Raw genomic sequence first — 26376 nt, 5'->3', positions numbered from 1 at the left:
ATGGTGTCTGGTGCTGGAAGGTTTCTGGAAAAGGCTTGATTAGTATACCTTTGTCTTGTTGTTAAGATACCGTATTAATTTGAACCAGATACAGTTTATTTCAGCCTTTAAAATGTCTATTCAGCATTCCAGAGGCTTCTCACCAATAGATATTCTTTATTTCTGGCGTTTAAAGGAGAAAAAAGAGAAAAACCCCTTATCTGAACTGATTGGTTGTTTTGTTTGTCTGTGTTGTCTTAATTCCTCTGTATCTTAGCACAAAGTGGAAGATTATTAATACCATGTTTTTCAAGTTGCAGCATTTCCAAAAGTGATAATCCCAAATTAGATTTGATTTTTACCTGCAAAAATAGTAGGGGCTGCTGTATGTGTTAAATAAGGCATTCAGAAGAGAGGCATCAGAAACCTTAGTCTTACTAAGAAAACAGATGAGTTGGCAAAAAGAAACATTTTTCTGTCCTGTGTATCAACAAATATTTGGTCATGTTGTCTTCCTAACCCCACCCACCAAGTTACTACTGAAAAATGTTATCTCAACTGGAAGGGAAGACAAGTTGTTAAGTAATTGTTAACAATATTTAGCAAAAGGGTTGTAGGTTTTTACTTCACTGTGTAAGTTTTATTTATTTACGAGAAGGTTAAGTCTTTAAATGCTTATAATCTGCGAATATGCACACCCACATGAGACAGAATGTGAACTTCAAGACAGGATTGAGAGAAATAATGGATTTAATAATTGGTTTTCTATCTTTGCAGAGTCTTGAAGCCAAGCTGTATCCTGGTTTTCATTAGAAGGGGTTGGGTATGGTTGTATAGTCCAGGAGTTTTGCACAAATTTCTGTACGATAACAACGTAAGGGAAAAAAATGGGCTTGCAAACCCTTTACAATATATGGGGAATTTTTGCATTATGTTACTTAATTGTTTTCTCTTTGAGACATTAACCACGTTTTAATACTTTTTTCTTCAATAAGCCAAGGACCGTTGTCATCCATAAGAGCAGCAATCAAGAGATGTAAGTTTACTTTTCCTTTTTGAGAACTGTAATATTGTAATATTGCTACATCTTTATTTTTAGTAACTGTTCAACTTGGTATGTGAAAACAAAGTAGCTGTAAGTAAGCAGTAAGCGGAGGGGCTGTAATTTCTCTCTTTTTAGACCAGCTTTTTGTTCCTTCTGTCCAGTTACTAATACTTTCTTACTTATGCATTAATGCATCTGTGCACAGATGTGATCCACCTCTGAAGAGCTTGGGTTAGACATGCCCAATTTTTAGTTCATTTGACAAAATAGAAGATTGTTTTATTTTAGTAGAAATCTGCAGCAACTGGTTTTTCACTGTACTGGGAACAGAATTAGACTCATATACTGGGCTTGTTTTGGGAAATAAAAGATTGTTTATTAATCTTGAATGAAAGTCCAAACTCTTCTTCCCTGATTTCAGCTTTCAAGCCCTTTTCCCCTTTCCCTGCTCATGATGTTTCCAGGCAGAGAATTTCTTCAGATGCATCTTTCAAAGTATTTTATGCTGTCACTTTCTTCCATTTTTCAGTTTTATTTCCTTTCTGCCCATGACTTTAATTTCATATTAATGAAACAACCCTCAGGATTCTGCTATGGGGAAAAATAAATGAGTGTGTGTAGTACTGATTTGTTTTTCCTGGACCTATTAGTCAGGGACTCATTAGTGTGGATTAGATTGGAGGTAGTGAAAGGGCGTCATGAAAGCTTTACTCAGAGCAAGTCTGCATGATACGGTAGTTAAAATGCAACACTTCATTTGTGCTGTTGCTGCCACAGATGGAAACTGGAAAACAGAGAGCACCAGATCACAGAGGGCCTTTTGTGGTGGAGTCAGAATTGATTTACACACCCTAAGCCCCAGTACCTTGCCAAACTGAGAAATCATCTAAGAGATCACTAAGCATTCGATATCTGTTTTTTGAAAATGTAGTAGCAAGTGATTCTTTGTTTTGAGGCATAATCACGTAAAAATCTAGTCAAGAAGCTATGGCTTATGTTATTTACTTACTAATATTAACATGTGAATAACTATGATGAAATATAAGTACCATGTGAATTATTCAGATAATAAGCTAGCAAAATAATAACCATGTACATAGCAAGGCACTGTATATGAAACTGTAGTTCTTTGTATGCCAGTACCCAGTGCTGTTAGGATCAACCTATATTAAAATGGATGCTGAATATTCCTAACTCCCCTTGCCATTAACCTGGAAAAAGTATGGTATTCTCTGGACAAGTGTATTTCCCTAACAGAGTTAGAAACCTGTCTTTCTTAATCCCAGATTCTCTGGGCTCTTATTCTCAAATTTTCATGAAACATGGTAAGTATGTACAGGGTTTCAACTTACCCACCTGAGGACGATGGTATGTATCACTTTGTTTTGATAAGTTTCACCCTGTCTTGTGGCCAAAGAGGGTTTATTTTCCTTTGTCACCCTGACCACAGCTCCGGATAGAAAGACGGTGTCATTTTCAGTTGTTTGACTGCTCCATAGGGTTCAGAAAAGTGAGCCCAATGTAACTTGAAGGAAGCAAGCATGTGAACATGAGATCTGCTCAGGAGTAATCTTTTGATCTCAACTCTTAAAAAGTTACCCCAGGATCTTTAATGATGGTCTCAGGCCTGGACACATCACTCTTAGCCAGCTCCCACTGAAATCAGGGAAACTATTTCCATTGATGCCAGCACAGCAACATGCAGAAGAATGCCAAAGAAAGTAGAAAGAGGCAAGCCAGATGCTGCACCAGTGAGACAAAAGGGAACAATGTTTTCGCTCGCTTCTCCACTCTTCCAGACCAGGGTATTGTTAGGGAGCAGGGCTACAGAAGCAAGTCTCTTACCCTAAAATGTTGGAAGAATGTGTGGGCTTGCTCTGTTCTCCTTCTGTCCTAAGCAAATACATGGCTGAAGGAAGGATGTGTAACAGCTTGTATACACTCTGAGGCTGTGGCTTTCCATTTGGCAGTTTTGCAGCCATTTTTGGCTGTGGGTTTTGTTTGTTTTTAATTTTGTTTGTTTTGCTTGGGGACTTCCTAGGTTCTTTTGGCTCCCACTTTTTCCCAACCAGATCAATTCCATGACCTCATTCTCTTCCCCATCTGCACAAACATTTGGGCTGGCATAATGCAGGGAATGGTGCAGAGGCAGGAACATACAGCCCAAGGAAAGGTGTAGGAAGGAGTGAAGTGCCTTCATAAATCATGATTGTCAAATTTGATTAAAACTACAGGCTTACTCTAAGGGTGTAGTTATGAAGATCTTATTCAGCAGCAGTGGCAGCCTCTGTGGTGCCTAACAGATCAGCTGTGAAAAGGGTGTAAAGGACTACCCTGGGGGTGGGAAGAGGAATCCCTGTTACTGCCCGAGGTTATTTTTTTATCAGTTCTCTCCCTGAAGTTGTACGAAGAAGCACTGGAGCCAGGAAACAGAGGCAGGAAAGAGACTGCTGTTGGGGGTGGCATGTTCCTTGCCCTGTGCTGCTGGTGGTCTGAGCCCAAGGTGAGCACGTTCAGGGAGGTAAACTGAGACAAAAACTGTACAGACAGTGGTTATTTTTTTATCACTGTGAACTCGCTGTGGGGTCACATGAGTGCTAACGTTCATTCAAGGGGATCAAAAATCCATGTTTGGAAGGGGAATTGGGCATCACCATCTCTTTAGCTACATTCAAGCGTTAAATCAGCCCAGCTGTAATGTCAGACAACCTGGTATTTCCCTGAAGTGCCTGGTAACAGAACCAGAAAAGGAGCAAGACCTCCCCCTTGTGCCAAGAAACAGTTTGGGAGAAAACTCTCTTCAGAGATACATTAAAAATTCCGAGTTAGTTTGAACCTCCACATCTACAGAAATAGTCTAATCAGATGTTGGGTGAAATCAAGGCTCTTTTTTCTGATGTTGGTTTGAGGATTATCTGATTATTTTAGTGTTCCCTGAAGAAGGACCTCAGTCATGTAGCACCTTTGATATTGCAAAGACCGCAATCGTGGCCTCTTTCATGGGACCGTTCTGTCAGTTCTTTGAACTGCATCACTTTGTAGGTAAGGGAGGGAGTGTTTGCCCACCCTTGAGGCTTTTCTTGAGAACTGTAATGAATAACCTTTATTCCTAGGCATCTATATAGTGAAACAAATAACTTCTCAGTCTTAATAGTCTCCATATTTCATAGTTTTTGTAGAGTGTCTAGCCTGGTTTTAGAAAGCATTGAAAGAAGGTGTGTTTTTAAATATTAGCACACGTCCTTGTTGTAGAAAGGCTTGGCCTATTAGAGGCTATCTTTCCAATCTTTAATGCAAAATTAAACTTGCTTTTTAAACACTCTGCAACAACAAAACTGTTCAGTATTTCTTACAGATTTGCTAATGGAAGCGTGGAAATAGTTACGCAGTTTGTACATTGTGGAGGCCCTCAGTGCTCACAACAGAACCTTATTTATCTCTGAGCAGATCCTTGAATTATCTTCAGTTGTCTTTGTATTGCCTTAAAAGGTTGCCTGAAAGACTGTAATTTCTATCCCAGCTCTCTTCCAAAGGCTCAAATCTGCATGTCAGACTTCTGTTGCCGCCAGCTTGTCTGTAGCATCAAAGTTTATGGGTTTGTGATATAATAGTTGTTGTACTTACACAGGCATTTTGATCCCATAGCTTAAAATGTCCCCTGCACCATAAACTGTATGTATTTCAAATACAAATAACGTATTAAGTACACTTGAAAAGTAGGACCCAGAGAAGGAACAGCAGCAGAAAAAAATTTAAACATAAGTATGCAGCACAAATAGAGTACCCTGGGCCTGTGCACATTTAAAAATAATTGTAAAAAGCCCACTAAATAGTTCTTCTGAGAAATCTGTACAAAAGAGGAATCTATAAGTCACTGAGCTGCCCTCTATTTACAGTATCACCATTAATCCTTTATGCTATACTAGGTTAAACACATTTAGATGCCTCATTGACACTAACAGAAATAAATACCAACAATTGTAGGAGTTGATTTGATTCCCCCCCCTGCCCCTCACAAGACCAATAAAGTTATAAGATTAAAAAGTGAGGGTTTTGTGCACTGAGTTTCCTCTCCTACCCCTTTTGAAGCTACTTTGCTTGTTTTACTTAAATACCCCTAAGCATAAGCTTCTGGAAATGTTAGTGATTCTCACCCTGAGCATTTCTTGTTGAAGTTGAGAAACCAACTGTTTTCAGCTGTTAGTGTATAAACTAGCACTGAAATACATTTCCATTTACTCCCATGATGGAAGAGGGGTTTTTTAAATCTTAAAACTGTCATAATTTGAAATCTGAGGGAAAAATTAATAGTATGCTTTTTCAAGGCAGTCTACAAAGGGAATGAAGAATGGACTTAAAGGATCAAAAGACCACAAGGCCAGAAAAATGGCTGCAGATTTTTTTCTTGTGTTTTTTTTAAGTCAGGTGTGTACTATATTTTAACAAATCATGTCTTTTTTCATGCACTTTTTAATTTAAACGTATTTATTTGAAATGGTGAAGGAATAAAAGCTGTGCAAGTCTGGGGACAAGGATTATTTAGAAAGTTTATATTCTCTTTTCCCTAGCATTTGTGGAATACCTGAGAGCAGAAGATGCAGTAGCTTTCACCTCTGTTTCTACTGTGCTCTTAAGAGCTTCCAAAACAAAATATGTTCTAAAAGTGTGGTTGTAAAAAAATGTGACAGCAAAAATAGAGGAGATGTTGACAGAAGAAGGGAAGACCTTTGTCAGTGTCATTAAAAAATAAATGTTTATATTAAATGTTTATACACATGGAAGTAACTTGATTCCATAAATGCCTGAGAGATTTTTTTTTTTTTCCCGAAAAATGAGTACATTCTGAAATGTACTCATTTCATTCTGAAATGGCTTGGACATTAGTCCTTTTAAAGAGACATGTTTATATATATATCGACTGGTAAAGTTAGTTTTGTATAAATACTTTAAATGTGTTGTTTTCAAGAGAGCTTATTTGTTTACTTAAACTTTGGAGCTTGATGGATTACATAGATACCTCGCTGGGGTTTTTTTGCCTATGTTAAGAAAGGAAAAAGGTCTTTCAGGCTTTTTTTAGGTTTTTCCTGTTTGTTTTAATAACTTTGATAAATAGAAGCACATTTAGAGTCTCACAGGAGGAAATAGCTTGTAGAATTTATCTAAAAATGAAGAAATAGTGAAGTAAGGCAACAGGTTTATCGATTCAGTTTTACGTGCCTCATTAATTAGCTTTTGTTTCTCCTGCCTTTATCATTGGTATTTGGCTATAACCCAAGCAGTTGTGTTGAATACGTTTACCAAGAGAACACCTTCTTCCATCGTCTTTGCAAAAGTAATCTTGGTTTTGATTGGTTTGACTCAGTTTGGGGTTTTTCTCCTCTAGCGCGTGTGTTAAATCAGTGCTGTGTTGCGATCTCTGGAGAAGAAAGTGAAGGCAAGGTGTTTATTTACTTAGTCAAACAATTTTTACGGAACTGATTTAAATGTGAAATCATGCCCAAAGCTTTGAGGTGTGCCTGTTACTGGGATCAACCTGCCCGCCCATACCTCTGTGGTAGGTGAGGGTATAAATTATGGGATCCCAACTTCTTTGCACCTATATCAAGTTCTCAATGTAACTCATTATTTTTGGAAGGGAGAAAAGGCAGACCCAAATGAACCCAAATTTTAAACTAGAAAAAGCATTCAAAGAGATTTGATTTCCCTCTCCTCATTCCCATGGTGGTTCCTTGTTGAGCCATACAGTGGACACTTCCATGTTATAGTTATATTCTTCATGGTTAATTTATTGCAAGGAAAACTTCTGAACAGCCGCTGTTAAAATCAGCATGTGACTAGAAATAAAGTGTACTTTTATTTTAATATTTTAAGACACTATATTGTGAATAGACATTACAGTTTTCTCCTTACAACACTGACACATGCACTATCCTTGCATGACTAACCCATTTGATCATGGCTTCTGGCACTCTGAAGCCTTGGTTTGTTCTCCTTCACCTCCTCTTTGTCTTCTGTAACCCCTTCTTTTTTTCCTCTAGCACTCATGAATAGTGCACATCCAAAATGCCCTGTCGAAGAGGTATGTCTGACACAACACTCTGCGACTCTTCAATCAAGTATGCTTTGCTGATTTCGGCTAATGATGCTGTGATGTTGCACAATTAGATGCTACCACTTCCTGAAATTGCACTTGCTATGCAAAAAATTTTTTCCCTTGGATAATTTGTTTTTCTCTCTAAAGAAATCCAAATGGAAATACAATGTGGCCATTGAAAAAAATTATTTGAATGTAAATATGACAAAATCAGAAAAGTGAAGAGGTCAGGATTTGCTTATTTTATGTACCTTGAAACACATGGTTTGAAAAAAAAAGAAAAGAAATGTTTCTGACTCTTAATCCACAAAAGATTTAAACTTTAGCAAATATCTAGCTGGGAACGTTTAATATTTTCTTTTTCCATGAAGGAGGGTGAAATATCTTTTTAGGTTCTGTGCCTTAGTACCTTTCCCTTCTATAAAACAAACAGAAAGAGACATTAAATAAGATTAAAGAGCACATCTCAGAAATCATTCATCAAAAGGAAAAGCCAGATATGTTTAACGCTTCTTTTTGTTTAATTCCTGTATTGTTTTAATGAAAGGAGAAGAAGTTTCAACTCTAGGGTCCCCACAATGCAGAATATAGGAAGGTGTGGGAACAAAGAAGACAGGGGACAGGACCATCTCTCTTGGTGGTAACTTGGACACAGAGAGACTTAAAATTATTATGAAACTGCACTCTGAATATTTTTAAAACTTGTCATATTTAATACAAATAATTTTTTTTAAACTTGGCCAGTCTTAAAATCTGGGATTTAGGATCAGATACTCTATGTTCTCCATTTCATTGATAGTGGATTGGTAAGGGCTCTGCTATTATCCTCATATTGGTGTGACAGTATATTTTAACCTCTTCAAAACTTCCGTTTCTTTTCTTCAAATAGCTTCTCGGACCTCTGGCCATAGTGATCAACAGAGGGATAGAAGGTATGATGCTGCTATTTATATTGCAATTAGATGTTACTGTAAAACTTGTTGGATTGTTTCACAGTATTACTTTTTATGTCTTTCTCCTCTAATTTCTTTTTTTTTCCTTCTCTCTATCCTTCGTATGTTTAAAGCAGACTTGGAAAAAAATAGAAATACTTTGATTTTTAAAGTGCAATAGGTTAAGAGTTTGAGGAATTCTCTCATCAACTTTTGTATGTGTCCTCAAAAAGGGAATGCAACCAACCATCAAACCTCTGCAGAGCTGTTTTATTTTCCTGACATCTATGTACGGGATCACTTCACAATGAAAATAAGCACACTTTCAAGCCTCCTTTCAGTTTCTCAAAGGGTATTGAGAAAGGAGGTCACCAACCTGGATGGCTGGTGAACTGAGTCTGCCATTATTTTAGATGTGAAGGAACTGTACCCCTCTTTTTTTAAATTGTTTTTAAAATAGTTTTAGAAATTATGCTTCTGCAGCTCTATTTCTGTCAGCAGACAGAAGATTCTGTAAGCAAATGCTTTATCTACTCACAAAAGTCCCTTTTCAAAGTGTTGTGTGAGATTCTGGATGGATCTGTGGTGCTCCAGGGACCATGGCCTGGGAGCATGGGCCAGCCCTGCAGCTGATGCTCTGAAATAGCTGGCACAGTAATAAACCAGGAGTGCTACCTGTGGGTCCTTCACTGTCACGGAAGTCCCTGTAGTACTGGATGATGGAAGCACATAGGCCCTGTCCCAAAGACTTTGTGAGGCTTGTTCTGCCCCACTTTAGCACCCTGGAAGGTTTCTCATGAGGTCTGAGGATACACAGATTTTTAGGTATCCAGCCAAGAAGCAGTTTTAATTACCCTACTGCTTTCAGATTGTAGCAGGGCAAGGGCAAACACATTATTAGTTCTGTTTATCCTGTGAAGACTAAGACTTCTGCCATCTAATGGAGTTACACTTGTATTTAGCTACTTTAAACATGTAAATTATTTCACTGAAGACAATAAACCTACTTTTTGGCTGAGGCATTTAATTAGGTGCTTTGAATGGAAGCCTAAGTGTTTGTTAGAAAGGTCAGGTAAGTTCCTTTGAAATCATGGAAAGACACCTTTGGTTAAATCAAAAAGACCTGATCTATTTTGATTTCCCATTCTGGGAAAATCTTGAACTGTTATACTTAAAAGAACTATTTTTAAATGTTTTAGGTAATTATTCCCCTTTGCCTTCATTTCCAGGCGTCCTGAAATTACAATAGTTGCTGCTGAACCCCTCCCCCCATCCTCCTGGTTTCCAGGTGCAAGTCCTGTTACTCCTCAAGGATTAGGATTCCCTTCTGCTTCATCTCATGCTCAGTGGAGGAGAAATGAGCATCTTCCAGCTGAGGTGAGCATGAATTTACATGAGGCATGTTTGATTTACAAAGGTAAAAAGCTCATTAGGTTAGAAAGGAACAGTTTTGGCTTGCTCAGACTTTCATCACATTGAATAGAAGGCTATGACGGTGTTCTCTTCCTCGGTATATGTTAGTTTAGTATTTCTTAATTTATATGCCACTTTTTTTTTTTTTTAAAGTATTGTATCTGGATGTACCTGAATATTTATCTCTCTTATTTTGTAGCTTCCGCCATCGTACGAGCAGGTGATAAAAGAAATCAATCAAGTGCAAGTCAATACAACAAATAACAATAATGCTGCTGCTCCTAGACATACCACTACTTCTGCAACACAAACTGACTTTCCAGAGGAACTAATCAATGCTTTGCCAGGAAGTAATGTAAAAACTAGTGTGCCTACACACTGGGAAGCTGCAGGCTGTCGAGGTGAGGCTGTTTTGGATTTCTCCTTGATGAAAACCTTACTCTGTCTCCTGAAGATGTACTTTATTGTTGGTCTGTGCAGCATTTAATATGAATAACAGTTAAATTTCTGTGAATTATTACTACTGTAAATTTCTGTGAAAGTCCTTTCTTCTGAAAAGCTATCATTGCATTCAGACTGTAAGTAAATCTTGAAAGTTTTGTTCAATTCAGCCATAATGATAATCAGAACTTTGGGGCCAGAGGAGTTCAGATATCTTATCAAAATAGCAGCATATCATACATTCAGACTGAAAAGTGTACAAACCGAGCTGGGGATGCTACTGTACTCTTCTTTGGTATGGATTCTGTTTGCATGCCTCTCAATGCTGCAAGTTAACAGAAAGCTTTGAACTCAGCTTGTAGATACCATGCATTTCAGCAATCTTCAGCTTATTCCTAAAGTTTGTATATTTTTCCATTCATCTTTTTAGATGTTCTTTTTAGGAACAGAAGTGTATTTTTACAGCCACCAGGAGAGTTCTCAATGAAAGCCATCATGTTTACCATCCTGATGGCTGTCAAAAAATAACACAAATTAAATGTTCTGGAATAGATAAGTAAAACCTTTTCTTTTCTATTAGCAGGGCAGAGTCCTCTTAAACCTCCTAGGCCTCCTTCATCTCTTCTGAGTAAGTCTCCTGCAGAAAATGAGAATCCTTTAATAGTCTTTGAAAATCCTGAAGGTCAGAGGTGCCAAGAAAATCCCAATGCTGTGATATGTCCCGTGCCAAAGCCAAGATCAAGAAGCAATCTCAGACCTGTGGTCAAAAGTACTGAAAGTAAGACAGACAGTGGAGAAGTGAACCAGTCTACTGCAAAACAGCAGCAACTTTCAATTCAGCAGTCACCTCTTCTAGATGACAGCTTACTAGACAATCACTTGGTGATGGACAGCATGAGTACAGAAAGGAGCCAAAATAGTATTGTTTCAATGATCAAAGTTTTTGAACCCCAAGGAACTAATGATACCTCAGGATTATCAAAAAAGCCAGAAATTGCCCCTCGTTCATTCGTCCCAAGATCTGTTACTACAAAGAAGCCAATAGTTGCTCCGAAGCCAGGGGTAGGCAGAATTTCAGAAGACTGGGATGCATGGACTGAAAGCAAATCAACACCTTCCAAGGAATTGCAGCCTCAGCCTGAATTAGTTGGGAGCAATGTTGTAACCAAACCTGAACTGCCAAAGAAGCCAAAACCAGGCCTTGTTAAAAGTAGCAGTAGTGATTTTCTTGATGCAAGGAGCGGATCAGTTGCAGAAAACAGTGATGGACAAAAGAGATTTCCTGTTCCTGCTCCAAGGCCTCTTGTTCCTAAAAAGTCATGTTACCCAGAAAATCCTGCCCTTTCTTTGGCCTCACTAAAACCGGTTGTTGCTCCTCCACGGCCTTCTGTATCTGCCCAAGAAAAAGTTTTAAAGTCTCTGGGGGAATTGTCACCTGCAACCAACTCGTCAGCACCTGCTTTGCAAAATAAACTAGATGTGGAAGGAGATCTGATCAGTTTTGATGATGATGTTTTGCCCCTAAGTCCAGCTTGTGTAGTTAAAGATAGCATCAGTTCTGAAGCAGCAACAGGTAAGAAGAAAATTTTTTAAACTGTCACTATTGTTATTCTTTGCAGGTGTATCCTGTGTAAGTTATGCCTACCTGTCTTGTCAGGGTTTATGTGTGTGTAAGAAACTTTTGGTTTTCTATTGTGTCAAGATCACTGGGAAATTACATGGATTTTGAGATTCAGGAGGTTTCAAGGCTATATAAATCTCAGACCTTGTCTGCTGGATATATTACATGATTACTAAAATAATGATAAAAGACTTGATGTTATATGCTAGATGTCACCTCCAGAATGTGTTGCAGTTCTCTCTGGGGAACTCAGGACAGCTTGTGTCTCACCATATAATGTGACTAATTTATTTATAGAGTGCCTTAAGTTCTGTAGTGGAAACCTAGTCGTCTGAAGAAGGAGCAGTGTTTGTGGCATGTAGGAGCACTCCTGATCAAACATACTGGGGTAGTCTGTTCATCTCACCAATGCCTACTTATTTTCTTTGTCCCATCTTTCTGTCTCGTCTTGTCACGTGACTGCGTGCTTGTAACACAACTTCAGCTTCAGAGTTTTTTTAATAAATGAAAATAATTATTTCATGTGGATAGATCAATTACTAAAGCTACATTCCTTTCATAAACCTTGCTTGATACTATTAGGCACTTAGTGTCAGTTTTTTTTAGTACTGTTTTAAGTAGTCTAAGACACAGGTGGGTATTGGGCTGTCATTACATTTTATAGCAATTGGTTTTGGCCTCTTAATATTCAAGTATGTCCTGATTTAGCCCCATTGGAATCCAGGGAGTGTTCTGTTTTAAAGCAGAGGGTGTGTCAAACAAAATGCTTGTTTAAGGGACTAGCATTAATTTTTAATTTTTATTACTTTTAATTTTTTTTTTAACCTCATCTGCTGGGTTTGCATGGTTTTGGTACTGGGGGGCCTACAGGGGTGGCTTTTCTGAGAAGCTGGCAGAAGCTTCCCCCATATCTGACAGGTGGGAGGGGTCCCATGCTGAAACAGGGGAAGAGTGTGGGAAGTCCTGATGCCTTAGGTTTTAACTTTTTTATTTTTCAAATCCTGTACTGCCTAGTGTGTAACTCTGAAGTTTCGTGTGGCCTGTTAGCTGCTGTTCTCTCATGCTGCTTAGACATAACAAAGTCTCTCTAGGTTTGCTCTTCAAGGACACCTCAATTGTCCCAGGCCCCAAAATGTGTAAACTAAAAGCCTCTGAAGAGGAGGGACAAACTTGGGGTAATTACATCATTAACTGATGTAATAATTGGAGAATTGACCCTGGTATGCAAATGGACCAAACTTATAAAAGTGTGAAGAACCTGTGACCCAGGGTCCATCTTGGGTGTAGCCTTTTGACTGCCCAGGGTGTACACCTCAAGTTTACACCCCCCCTTCTAGGCTTTAGTTTACACATTTTGGGGCCTGGTGTCCTTGAAGTGCAAACCTAGACAGGTTTGTTATGTCTAACCAGCATGAGAGAGCAGCAGCTAACAGGCCACACGAAACTTCAGAGCTACACACTAGGCAGTACAAGATTTGAAAAATATATGAGTCAAACCTTAAGGCATCAGTCGTCCCCGGATGAGGAAGGAGCAGCAGAGACAACATGTGATGAACTGACCACAGCCCCCATTTTCATCCCTCTGTGCTGCTTCAGTGAGGAGGTGAGAAAATGGCAAGTGAAGTTGAGACTGGAAAGAAGGGAGGGGTGGGAGTAAATGTTTTAAAGATTTGGATTTATTTCTCATTACCCTTCTCTGATTTGATTGGTAATAAAGTCAAATAATGTTTCCCCAAGTCAAGTCTGTTTTGCCATGACGACAGCTGGTGAGTGATCTCTCCCAGCTCTTATCTCCACGACCAAGAGCATTTTGTTACATTTTCTCTTCTTCTTCATTGGAGGAGTGGAGTGATAGAGTAGCTTTGGGGGGCACCTGACATCCAGCCAGGGTTAACCCTCCACACATCATTTATCATCTTAACTTTCAGAAAAGAGAAGTGTAGATGCTGTGTAGTTGTCACAGTAAATCAATATTAATGATTGTCAACAAATGCAATTTCTTCACAGTTCAAGAATTACATTGTTAGATGAGGTTCCAATTTGTTATTGTTTCTCCTCTGTATTGTCATAAAAGCCCCAAGGCAGACGTAGAAAGTTCTCTTAAAGTTTTAAATTGTTAAGATTGGTACGTACAGACATGCAGTTCTCAGGGAAGCTTATAAAAGCGGTGAAAATAAGGCAACAAAAGATCCTGCAGGAGAGGTGGTTATCTCCACATGGATACAAGTCCATTTTTTCTTGGGCTGACAGATTCCAGGAACACTGCAAAAATATTACCAAGACTGAAAGGAGGCAGGAGTACAGGGTGACTGGAGAGGTGTTTTGTACTTATGTCAAGGAAATGTATGGCCGATGGTGTCTAGGTGGGAACAGAGGCATGATCATTGTGTCTGGAGACTGGAGTCATGGAACAGACACTGTACATGTGGATGGTTTTAGAAGAAAAGCCATATAGAGTAAAACTTTCGTAGTTTCAGCCATTTTATTTTGATAAATTGATGTAACAAAGAGAAGGAAAGTGTACCTGTTCTAAGTAGCAGGCAAGAAAAGAGAGTATTTACATTTTGAAAAAGCATAAAAAGGAGAATCATATTTTGGCTATGTACACTAAAAAACAGACTTGCCCCCAACCTGGGAAAATTAAATAACATTAATTCTTCCATTAAATCAGAGGTTGAATGATCACAAATTAAAATCACCTGAGAAAAACAATTTCCATGCTGAAGTGAGAAGAATGTCATTCTTACTCTTTCTGGTTGGTGCCCTAGGTGTTATTCTTCATTTAATTAAGAAGAAAATGCTTTCCATTCTCATGGTAAACAGAGGAATTATTCAGATAGCAGCTTCCTGACTTCTTAAGTCACTTGTCTGTCATTTTATTCGTTCAATAAAATGTCATCTTTGCTGCCATCACTTCTTGCCTACTAAAGAGAAGAAGGTATAGCAGTATCACCACTTTATTACACTGTAAAATTAGGATTAATTCCAGATTTTTGCTGGCATTTTTAAGCTCAAGATCATATTCTGTACCCTGGATAACTAATACTGTGCAATGTCTTGACGGAGCATCCACAAGAACAACACTGGCTCTCTGAAAATGAGGCAACACAGAGCACTAACACTAGCTATTTCTCATGTTCCCATAGGAACAGCTTAGGATTTACAAGATGAATCCATGGTAAAATGTTTTGTGAAGGCAGGAAGAGAAGCTCTAATCTTGCTCCCAGTTCCACAGAGCTTTGCATTTCTTAAATATTTGTCATTGTCATTACTTAGCAAAATGACAGTGCTCTGCTTGTTGTTATGGCAACCCTAGGAAAGGGAGAAGGCTTTATGCAGTGGCATTGGAAACCAAGCACCAACACCTTGTTTGTCAGAGAGCAGTGTTACATCGCATATTGCAGCATTGCCAGAGCTTCCTTTTGTCTGATACGGCACCAGTGTGTTAGGCCAATGTAAACAGAACTGGGGATCAATCCCTGCTGCTGCTGACTCCTGCTGTGAAAGGAAGAAGGGAAAGTTTTCAGTGGATGATGAGGAGGGCACAGAAGGCAGAAGTTGAAGTGAGCATATGAATGAAAAGGTGAAACAGGCAAAACGAAGTTCAGAGTCTCCACAGCAATTTAATTCACTGATGAAGGACATCAGCTTCCTCTAACAGAAGGCTACGACCTCCACAGTGAAAGATACTTGAATACTGTATATATGCTGAGGTCAACAGTGATGGCAACAAACCAGTTTCGTTTCACCAGTTTAAATGTCAGTGTTTAACTGGTAGTTTAACTACCAAAACTATCTGAATGATTCTCTTTCAAGTTTACCTCAAGCAATCCCATGAGTTTTGTCAGTGTTTGACAGCATCTCCAATGGCACAGCCATTACCTGAGTGAATTTGCCCTTATCCAAACATCAATGATTTTATCCTTGTCCAACCTGTATGAAGAGGGGAATTGTTCTCGTGCAAATAGAGACTCTGGATACTGAGATTTCTTTTAAAGCTTTCAACATCCAGTCAGAGAGTTGAAGTCTATGAGAGCTTTGGAAGCTCAACAGCTGCAAAATTCAGAGGTGAACTGTGACAGAATCTTGCAGCCAACTCATGATGCTAGCCCAAGGGAAGTGCCAGGAAGGAGAAGTCAGGAATGACAAATCTGTAGAACTGCTATGTCATCAGCCAAAACTGATGCCAGTTTTAAGTGCCATAATTTTGGACTCAAAGGCTAATGTTCAAAGCTGTTTGTATACTAATGAAATTACTTCTATTTAAGTCAGTCATTTAGAACATGAAGGCATCTGTTTGAGACTCTGCACCTTGAGGTTCTAATGCTTTGATGATAGTTGTGATATTTTGGATCATCTGGGATACTTCTGCATTTCTTCTATGATAACAGGGATTTGTGCAGTTCCTGAAGGTTAAAAGTTTTGGTAATCTATCAGGTGGGCTCAATTCTCTATTACCCATTTTTACAATGGCTTGGAAATTAAATCGTAGTGCAAGTTTGTGTAAATATCACAGCTTCAGAACACGCATGGTTTTACCTGTGACTTGTATTAGTTGCTATGTCAAAGCATGTTGTGTGCCTGTTTGCTAAATGTTGTGAGAATGTATGTTTAGGACAAAGAAAATCAGGTAATGGTGCATTCACAGCACACACTTAAATTAAAACTTGGGGGTGATCTTGCTACAATGTTTGTATTCCTTTTCGCATGTGGGGAGCTCTTCTTCCTTCTCTCTTCTTCCTTCTCTCTGAAACAGCATATAATTCGCTGCTCTGTGCCTGACATAGTAGAACTCAATTTAAACCAGATGCTTTGAAAAGTAGTTCAGAGATTACCTTACCTTACCAGCAGGAGACAGCTCACATTTCAATATCTTCATTACATTCAGGTCGAACAGTAGTACGACTACTGCACTTCTTAATTGTCTTATCTATCTGTCTGTCTGTCAAACTACTTTATCTGTAGTCCGCTGGGAAAAAACCCAACCAAACCAGTGCTGCTATCCATTTATGGGTATTGTTGCTTCTTATGGCGTGAATGGTGGCATTTGTGTGACATTATAGACAATTCAGAAAAACTGCTGCTTGAGTAACTGCAGATTTGTCTGCAGTGGGCATATTGCCCAGCTGCTTGATTTTAATTGCTTCCTCAGAAAAGAAAAGAAAAGGAAAAGGAGAAGAAAAAAAGAAAAGAAAAAAGGGAAGGAAAGGAGAAAAGACAGAAATACTTCTAACTGGTAGATTAGTCCAGACATATCTTCAAAATCATTCAGCTTTTCTTAAGGTTCAGCTGTGTTTCTGATGACTCTTATTGTGGTTATTTTCAAGACACCAGTCTCCTCTTTTACTTACTGACAAATTATCACCCCCAGAAAAGAATGAGCTGTCTCATCCATTTTAATCTCCTCATTGGCATAAACCCCTGTAAAAACAGTTTTACCTGAAGACATGCTCTTGTGGAGTTTTGGAGGTTGGGGGCTGTGCTGTGTCCTGTTGTTTCTGCTGCAAGGTCGGCAGTCTCCAGCAAAAGTGATAACAAGCATCCATCCATCCAACTCTTCAGTCACTACAGATGCTTACTTAGTGGGTATAAATTGGAGCCTTCAAGGACCTTGAAAGTTGGCCCAGGAGGGGGTCTTATACCTAGGCTCAGGAAACAAATAAGGTTTTTAAATCATTGTTACATAATAGATGAGTAGCCCTTTAGGCTGTCAAATGCAAATTAGTTTGGTTTTGAATTCCAGGTCTGTAGATGCTGTGAAGTAACACACAAGTAATAATGTTCTTAATAAGATCTGTCGTCTCTGATGATTAAATCTGTTTATCTTGCAATACTTAAAATGCAGATATCCTTTGTTCAGAAAGTTTGTCAAATAACAACAAAATGCTTATTTAAAAGAAAATCTTTATAGAAAAACCTTTTTTTTTCCTTTGCTGAAAGCATGTGAGATTCTTGAAAGTGAGTAGATGGTATTTTAAACAACATTATAAATTACCTTGTCCTTCATATTTTCAATTTAAAAAAAAAAGATTTTGTATATCCAACTGCTTTCCATTACCTGCTTTGGAAATTTCCAGCTTGCCTGTTTTGGGGCACTTGAATCTCTTGGCAATAAAAAATCATTCATTCACCTGGCAAGAATGGACAAAGCCATGTTTCTTAATCTTCAGGGTAATTTGGGGGTATATTTTCTTTGTCACCCATTCTGTGTCCAAATACCCTCCGGCATCCAATTTTTGAAGTCAGACCAGGTTACGCAACCAATTTCTAGCAACATGCCCTCACAGCTGACCTGGTCTGGGCAGGAGGTTTGATTAGAGATCTCCTGAAGGCTCTTGCAATTTGGACTATCCCAGTCTTACTTCAGCTAACAAACTAGATTGGTGGTAGAGGAGTAGCCTCCAAACTCTCCCATAATAGCTCATGCTGCTGTGTGCCAACAGCAGTGTAATTTCCATCACCCTTACTAGTACAGATGAACTATGAACCAAATGGTTATGCTTTTAGATACACACAGGTACAAAGTGTGGGCACTCCCACACTTTGAGAGAGAAGTGCTGAAAGCTCGGAAAAGGTCCATCTATATCTCTCTATATGTGCAAGTTGTATTCCTGTAGTTTTCAACAAGTACATTTAAGTCAAGTCTTCTGTGGCATGTCTTGGCAAATTTTTTTCTATACTTTCCAGAGAATAAAAAACTCTATATATTAATTCTTTGTGCACTTTGGTGGCACTGATGGCTAGGCTCTTTCTGCAAAGCAGATCTGCTTGCCTCTCCTCCAGTTTTAAGTCTGAAGCAGTACTAAGTCTCCTCGCAAATAATACTGCATTCCTTTTATTTGAATGAGCTGGTCTAGTCTCCTAGCATTAAGAGAATAGTGAGAAGCCTGAGTGTCACCTGAACTTACTTTCAGGTTATGCACAGATCAGATGCTGAAAGAACCTGCGTCTCATTCTCTCTTTTTTTAAATTATTTTTATTTTTTTATTTTCCAGTCTGTTAAAGGTTACAGTCAAGATGAGATCATGGCAACGTTCCATGCAGAGGGAGCTGTAAATTGCGTATTTTGTGAAAGGTGGTGTAGTCCATATTATTCTCTCTGTGTCAGAAATCCATTTCTGAATACAGTGAACTGTTAATTTTCTTGATGAAAAATACGGTGGAAAGCAGATTGGTAAAATCACTGATGCTGGAATTTAGATATGATACCTGTCTAATACATCTCTTTATAGTTGTAAATAGGTTGAGATTTAAAATGTCTGAATGAACATCAGACTTTCGATTGTGGCATTTCACAGTGTTTCTTGATCATGAACCTCATTCTTTGGAGTGTTACCTGTCAGGTTTCCATTGAATCTCTGGCTATATTACTAGGAGGGGCCTGTTGTTGAGAATGTTCCCCCAAGTATGCGTTGATTATGCTTCCATAAACACCAGAGTGCTTTCACAGGGCTAGGTTTTAATAAAACCATTTGTTGATGAGGTCTGTTCCTGTTCTCAGTTCCTGGAAGACTCTGGTAACAATACTGTTGTGTGTGAAGAGAATGTGTCAGTGTTGCCTTTAACAGCTGATTTAGGCTTTTAAATTAAACTTTGAAAGTAGACACAGTTGCATACTTCTGTAGTGACAAGTGTCGTAATATCAGCATCCACACCATTGTTCTCCTGTGTACTGAGTACTTCTTGCAGGACCGAGCATCTTCACAACAGATAGTACTAGTCTGGGCTTTTAGCTTTCCACTTACTATTTGTTTGGAGATTCCCGTTACTGCTGCTGAGGTATCTCTTACCACTTAAAGACTACCAATAAATATTTCAGGAAGATACCCATTTGTCCTTCTTGCATGGGCAAAACCTACTGCTTCTTCTGTAACCTCCTCATTTTTAAGCAAGGGTGGTGTATGAGAATGGGGGGGGCTGAAAGGTTGTTTCTCCAAAACTGTTACAAGAAAGGAGATTATGTATGGTATATTTGAATATATGGCTTTCATTTGTCTTTCCTGCAAACAAGCACACTAATATATGTTATCACATAAACCTTTGAAACAGAAGCTCTAGAAAAATGAGACTAAGGAAGACACAGACTTTAAGCATCGCTGTAAAACTTCAATAAAAAAAATCAGTAGAAGTCTGATATGTGTTATGAAAAATTACTTGCAGATTAATTTCCTTGAGCTGAGAAGCTTTAAATGAGTATATTAACAATTCTGTTTTCACACCTCCATGAATTATCCTCAAACGATGCCCAGTTGTTGTTAAACAACATAAAAATTTGATATGTTGTCAGTCCCATTGCACAAAGCAGCACAGTCGTTTTCTCAGCCAATTTCTGCTGCAAGCCCAGCACTGGGGAATGGAATAACACAAACAAGGTAATGAGTTTTAAACTAATTATGAGGTGACAACAGTATAATTGAACATAAGATAATGAGTGGAAAACTAACATTCATCAAATGGTTTTCTCGGCCTTAGAAATTGCTTTTCTCAGACTTAAAAATTGTCAGACGTATTGATGTAGAGAACTCTGCCAGCTGCTGAATGGTCAAGAAAACTGTTTCTATGCATAGCAGTGATTAACAGCTGACAAACAGCAATTTTTTACAATTTTAAATCTCCTTTAAATTTACGAGAGTACAGAACTGTGATTGTTTTGAGTGTTCAGAGCATTTCCACTTGGTCTCACAATGTCTATATTTTCATAAGATGGAGGCTTTGGAAAATTGTTTCCTCATTTTTCATGCAGAACTTCCTTCACCTCTTCAGAACCTTACCCTGAGAGGTGCTCTGTGTGCCAGAGTGTTCCTTATGGTCATGCTGTGTCAAGGAGCCCATGACTTAGCCCTGCTCACCTTTCCTCTGCTCGTCCTGTGTCTCCCGCTTCCCAACAGGCCAATGCAGCTTTGAGGCCTTGCTGCCTCACCAGGGTCACTCCTCAAAACTGATGTAGAGTTGCCAGATGACTAAAAGAGAGAACTAAGCCCAGTTTGAGGGGGTTTTTTTTCAGCTCCACTTAAAGTCACTCTGAACACCAGCACAAAAATTAAGATTTGATAAATCCTCAAGTTTTTTTAATGCAGTTCAAGTGTTAGCACTGTGGCTAGCAGATGGAGGTATAAAAGAGTAAAAGAATATTGCAGGCTTGCTCCAGTGGTGGGATTTTGGTTTCTTGTGATGTCTGTACTTCCAGAATGCCTCCACCCCACTTGTGGTCTGTGTTTTGAAGTCCTCTACAAAAACTCTTGCTGTGATGCAGCTTTCATTGAAGAGACCTAAACCCTCTAGCCTCTAGTACTAATCCATAACTTGAACAAAATATTAAGTTTCACCCTTACATTCTAAAGCATTGTGGGTTGCCTGTACCTAATTTCCGGATGCACTGGAAATCTTTGGGCACAATGTGATGGAGCCATCTTTTGTCTAGATGCTAACAGAGTTTATTTTTAACTGTAGCCTGTATACCTTTATCTGTAGATAAATTGTTGACCTGCCAGGATCCTTTGTACCTGAAGTGTATGCTCGCAGCTGTTGTATGAGCAGCCTGACAGAAGGAATTGATTTGCTTGATTCCTGATTAAAATGCGATCTGAAGGTACCCAGGTGGGTTTCTGGGGAGCCTGTAGGCAGGTTGGCTTTAAGAGAGGCCATGGCACAAATCCACACAGCACACATCCGTATGGGATGGATCTGCCCATGGAGAAAGCCTTAAGCAAGGGACTAGTGGGAGGTGGACATCTGAGCAAGGTGGACATCTGAGCAGGGTGAACATGCATGGGCCCTGTGGCATGTTGTCCCTGTTGCTGTGACAGCTGCACGCTGGCAGCAGGAGCTGGGGGCACTGCCAGAAGGGGCTGATGGTAGAAGCACCGGCAAGGGGGAGCTGTGGCCACCGAGTACCGAGTCATGTGCATGCAGGAGGGCATGAGGTTGTTCATAAATAAATACTGCATTTCTGGATTTTCTTAAATTTTATGTGAATTGCCAGGCACAGATTTGTAGTGTCTTGCTTGGATTGGATTGGATTGTTCAAAATTGTCCATAAGAAATCATGACTTCATATGACATAACTGTTTTTTCTAAGTGTTGAAGATAAAACTTTATCAAATACAGATTTTTCTAACTTTGTCAGGAAGTGTGGTAGTAGTTTGGGGAAAGGGTATGCTTTTATAATAGTCATGAAGAATTCAAAGAGATGCCCTGCATACTTCCTCTTTAGACTGTGGCACTCCATAAATAACATCTCATTGAGCTACGTATCTGAAAAGGCCAGCAGAGGAGATCAGACTCGGTTGTTGTGGCTATGAATATGTGTCATGGAGAATTTATCATCCAGAGTCCTTCTCCAGTTTCTACTGTACACTTTTATGATACTGTTAAGCATTGCCATTCTACTGCAGAATTTGATAATGTCAGAGAAAGAAGTAGCAGTTGTTAACAAGAGAGAAGTATTGCTCTTTGACGTGGAGGTGTACTTGAGAAAGAACACGTTAATTTGGTTTTTATTTACGTACAAGTATTTTTACAGCTGCCTTCTACATGCACCGATGTTCCCATGCCTGTTAATAAGAGACCAGTGTTTAAGGTAATGAAGCACAGGAAACATTGCTCCTGTCTTAGCAGTGGAATGATGGGGCAGGCTGGTAGAAGAATGAGTGATACAGGCAGGGACAGAGCTCAGGCACAACTTCCAGACCTTGGTCTGAACCAGTTCCCTCCATGTCACCATGTTTATAACAAAATGAGGCAGAATCTTCAAGAGAATTAGTTGTTCTACAGCAAAGATATTTTGTAATCAGTAGTATTTAAATGTATGTTTCAGTAGGTGTTTTATCTGCTGCAGTGATGGTTGTTTAGCTTTGGCAAGATTGTATTGATTTAAACTTTTCAGTGAATGTGTTCACAGCTATGTCAGTGCATTAGATCAACTGCTTTGTAAACATTTTCCTAAAGCCATTCTGATTTCAGGTCCCTATTATCAAGTGTCAATGCAGTTCCTCTTGTTCAGTGGCTCTTATAATCCCAGAAGGTATCTGGAGCATGTTTCTGTTAAGGCACCTGTGAATGCAGGTGTACAAAGAAGACCTGTTATTTACAAAGAGTTGGGTATACTAGTTGCATCAGCCTGATCCCTCTTTTTTTTTTATTACTGTATTGGGTGTGAAACATAAATATCCTTAAAAATGAAAGCAATACTTGGTAAGATTTGTGTTCAACAAATAAGTATTAAAGATGTTGGGTTTTTTCCTCCTTTTAGATCCGTTTCAGTTCCTTACCAAAAATGAACCTGCCAAGGAACAGACGGCTCAACCAGCTTTAGCTCGGAAACCCACTGTGATCCGAATCCCAGCTAAACCCGGGAAATGTAAGCTCTTCTCCTAAACGTCTGAAGAATGTGTTAGAAAACCATTTCAATTGGCACCTAATATTTAATAATTGACATGCTGTTTGCTAGCTAATATTAGCTGCCAAAGGAATCCCGTGGTACAGTTTGACAAGACAGAGGAGCCACCCTAAGGGCTGTGGTGGGAGGGAGAGGTAGATGAGCGTCATATTTCCCCTCTGCCTGTTGCCCAGCTGCCTCACTGGGCTCCCTCCCTTGAGTTTGATGTCTCTCAAACCTGATGGAGCTGATGCATAGCGGAGGTGAAACTATGTATGAGGCAGATCTAAAGGCTGGAAAGGAAGACTTGGAGGAGAGAGACCCTTGCAGCAGAAGCAAGCTTGTTTTTTCTGCTAAACCGTATCCTGGAGCTGTACCTTTTGCCAAATTGACTTTGGTGCTGACCTCAGCTGAGGTAATTTTAGTGCTGCTCCCAAGCTTCCCTGTCAAAGGAACAACATTGGTGCATTAAACTTTCCTTCAAACACAGCTTGGTTGAGATGTTTAGCATAGTTTTCACAGTTTAAATCAAGTTCCCTTGATCCTTTTTAGTTTAGGAATCTGTGGCCATTTAAGCAAGAATGTTTAGGTAGCAGTTTGAGGGAATAAAAAAAGGCATGTGAGAACTGGGATGCAAAAACCTGATGTGTTCAATTTTATGTCAAGGTCTTGACTACAGTTTTCTGAGAGTTACTGTATTCCTACAGCCTTCCACCTCTAATCCTTTACAGCTTTACAAATGACACTGACTGTGTCTTCAGAGTGGAAATTTATCAGAAAGCCACAAGGTCTTTGTGTTGGTCTTTGTATGCTGGAGTGCATACTTACAGAATTCTGTTTGGCCTTATCTTTGATCCTCAAAGCTTAGAGAAAAATGTCACAAGATAGCTCTTAAAACTCATGTTTCAAAATCGTGTTTTGCCACACTTACTGGGTATACAGTCAACTTGTAGTAACTATATGTCCAGGTGGCATTTCTCCTAGGAGTTTCACTCATTATTTCCACTCTCCCCCGTCACCAACCCAGTGTTAAAATACTGCATTTTCTTTTCCCCTGCATATGTCACAAATGCAGTGGAAATGATTAAAAATGCAGAGAAGACTGAAGATAAAGCTGTGAGAAAAGGTCTTTCTGTTAATACCTGATTATAAATAAAAGGTTTTTTCAGTTGGAAGAATATGTTTATGAACTACTGTAAAGAAACCATGACATAGTTCTTCTCTATAAAGGAAATTTTAATTACAGTTAAAAATAAAATGAAACAAAAAAACCAACCAACTACCTGACATTTTTTTCTTTTCCTTTTTTTTTTTCCTGAGATGGATTCCCTTTTTGAACTTGCAGCTAACTGGTCCCTTGCTGCTCTCTAGTGGTAATTGAACTTTCCACAAAGGACTGCCGGTCCTGTACTTAGCTACCAGCAGCAGGAGGTTCTGAAGGACTGCCTGCCTTATGGGAATCAGTGGTTGGAAGATTAATGGGATAGCGAGGAACAGAAGCAGATTCCAAGAAAGCCAAGTAGCCTTTTGTCAAATAGGAGCTGCTGCAGAAATGTAACCTGTTAAAAGAGAAGTACAACTGGGCCAAGGTGTAAATGGATATAGTAGGATTTACATTGTAAAGGGGCCACATAATCTCAGAAAGACCAGGGGTCTTTCACCATCTTGTTTATGGAGGGAGATAAATTCTGTCAGGAACCAGCAAAAGCTAAAAAGAAAAACCACAATGAACAAACAAAAAAAAGTAACACAAATTTAAAAACCCAAAAACACACAAAAAAAGGCCCAAAAACAGCCCAGCCAGCACTACCAAAAAGGGGACAGAACTGGATGCTTAAGAATTTAAACTCCAGTGAAGTTTTCAATTGGGATTAGCACTTTTGTTGAGATGCAACAGAAAGGAAGCATTAAACTTCCACTTCAGTTAGTACACTTAGAAATCACTGAAAATAACACCTGCCTTCTAGTTTTTGGGGATTTTTTTGTTGTTGTTGTTCCTCTAGTTCCTTTAATTTTGACCTTAAAAAGACTAAGGGAGAGGAAATTAGGCCATCTGTGTAGCAAGATTTAAAGTGGTAAATAAATGTCTCATACTTTTTATAAGATGTGATAAGAGAAGATTTCTTTTGGAATTACTGCCAGGTATTGTTTTTACTTTCATCCATCACAGATGCTTAGAAAAGTGATGAACTTCCTAACTTTTTTCCCCCATGCCTGGTCACTGCAAGCAAAACTGTGACCTTCTCCTAAGAATTGAACTGATCCAGTGTACTGATCCATTTTTAAACATCACAGCAGTGTTTTACATAATAGTAACGCAACAAAGGTGTTTAAAATAAACAACACTTCTCCTTCCTATGTTTAAAATAAACAACACTTCTCCTGCTGTTTCTTTGTTGGGAGTAGTTTTCATTAAATGAGCAACTGAAAGTTCTGTTTTGGATAGCATCTCTCCTCTTCTTTTTGTTATCAGTCTATAAATGTCCAGGCTGTCTACACATATTTTTATGTAATTCCAAGTTCAGATGGAAGTCAGAGGAGCTTAAGTGTCTGTAGTTCTCTCTGTGAAATGAATTTTCTTGATATACAAGCAGATTGTAAAGTAGATGACAAGGTTCCAATATATAAAGACAAAGTATTTGGTAAATATGCTGGCAAAACCTGTCCAAGTGCTTGCCAGGTTTCAAAAGCAGAGATATTGAAAGCAAATGTCATACATTTACAAGGGTTTTCTAGTCTTTATTGAATGTGGGGACATCATCACTCTTCCTTAGTCAGATCTGTACTGTTTCCTCTTCCATGTCCTAAACTTGCTTAGCTCCCTAAAGACTACCTGGGAACTTCCATCTCTGTTTTCTGTCATCCTGAAGTTTGTAGCAGGCAATAATTTATTTTCTTGCCTTTACCTTTCTGGAGATTCTTCCATCCAAGTCTCCTGATCTTTCAGGGTTACTTGAAATAACCCTCAGCTGTTTTCCAGCCTGAAGGATATTCCAGGAGCTGACAGCTGAAAAAAAAAGTGAGCTAGTTTAGAAATGTGGTGATGGTGTTTCAGGGTATCCCGTAATGAATCTGACATTCCCAGGGGGAGAAAGTCTTCTACTCATCTAATATTTTATCACCAAGTATTGCAGCTGAAACCCTGAAACTCTGAAATGACTTGCTGGTGTCCTGAGAGTAAAAAGTGAAGATCCGTTATGCAGGATGGGAAATACTCCTAACTCAGCCTCAGAGTTAACCATGTTCCCTTCATGTCCCTTTTCTCTTTGCTGTTCTTTAAGTGGTTATTCCCTTTGGCTGCTCTGGCTTTGAGGAAGGAAATTGCATTCACACAAAAAATGCCCCAAACCGAGGTGGATTCCTTTACCTATTGTTGATCCACATAAGGAAGGTATTAATTAGACTTTAATTTGGAATTTTTTTTGGATTTTACAGCTTTAAATGACACCCCACATAGCCCTCCACCACTTCCTG

At 39.0% G+C, this 26376-nt stretch overlaps 1 protein-coding gene across 6 annotated transcripts in view; it reads left to right on the top strand.

Annotated features, from left to right (window-relative positions):
* The window catches only part of SH3D19 (SH3 domain containing 19), an 83090-nt gene that overhangs the window by 38278 nt on the left and 18436 nt on the right, over positions 1-26376 (top strand). For 2 of the 6 annotated variants that reach the window (XM_017736764.1, XM_017736762.1), the window contains 7 exons: positions 975-1015; positions 8008-8050; positions 9280-9427; positions 9663-9864; positions 10488-11477; positions 22777-22884; positions 26338-26373. In XM_017736764.1, the coding sequence (XP_017592253.1) occupies positions 975-1015; positions 8008-8050; positions 9280-9427; positions 9663-9864; positions 10488-11477; positions 22777-22884; positions 26338-26373 (1568 nt within the window). Of the gene's footprint in view, positions 1-974; positions 1016-3411; positions 3528-7062; positions 7104-8007; positions 8051-9279; positions 9428-9662; positions 9865-10484; positions 11478-22776; positions 22885-26337; positions 26374-26376 lie in introns of all 6 variants that reach the window. The other 4 variants (XM_017736763.1, XM_017736761.1, XM_017736766.1 and 1 more) reach the window with 3 other exon arrangements.

The sequence above is a fragment of the Corvus brachyrhynchos genome, unplaced genomic scaffold (assembly GCF_000691975.1).
Source record: "Corvus brachyrhynchos isolate BGI_N302 unplaced genomic scaffold, ASM69197v1 scaffold175, whole genome shotgun sequence".
NCBI lineage: Eukaryota > Metazoa > Chordata > Aves > Passeriformes > Corvidae > Corvus > Corvus brachyrhynchos.
The sequence above is the reverse complement of the archived record's forward strand: the minus strand, read 5'-3'. Positions and strand labels throughout refer to the sequence as shown.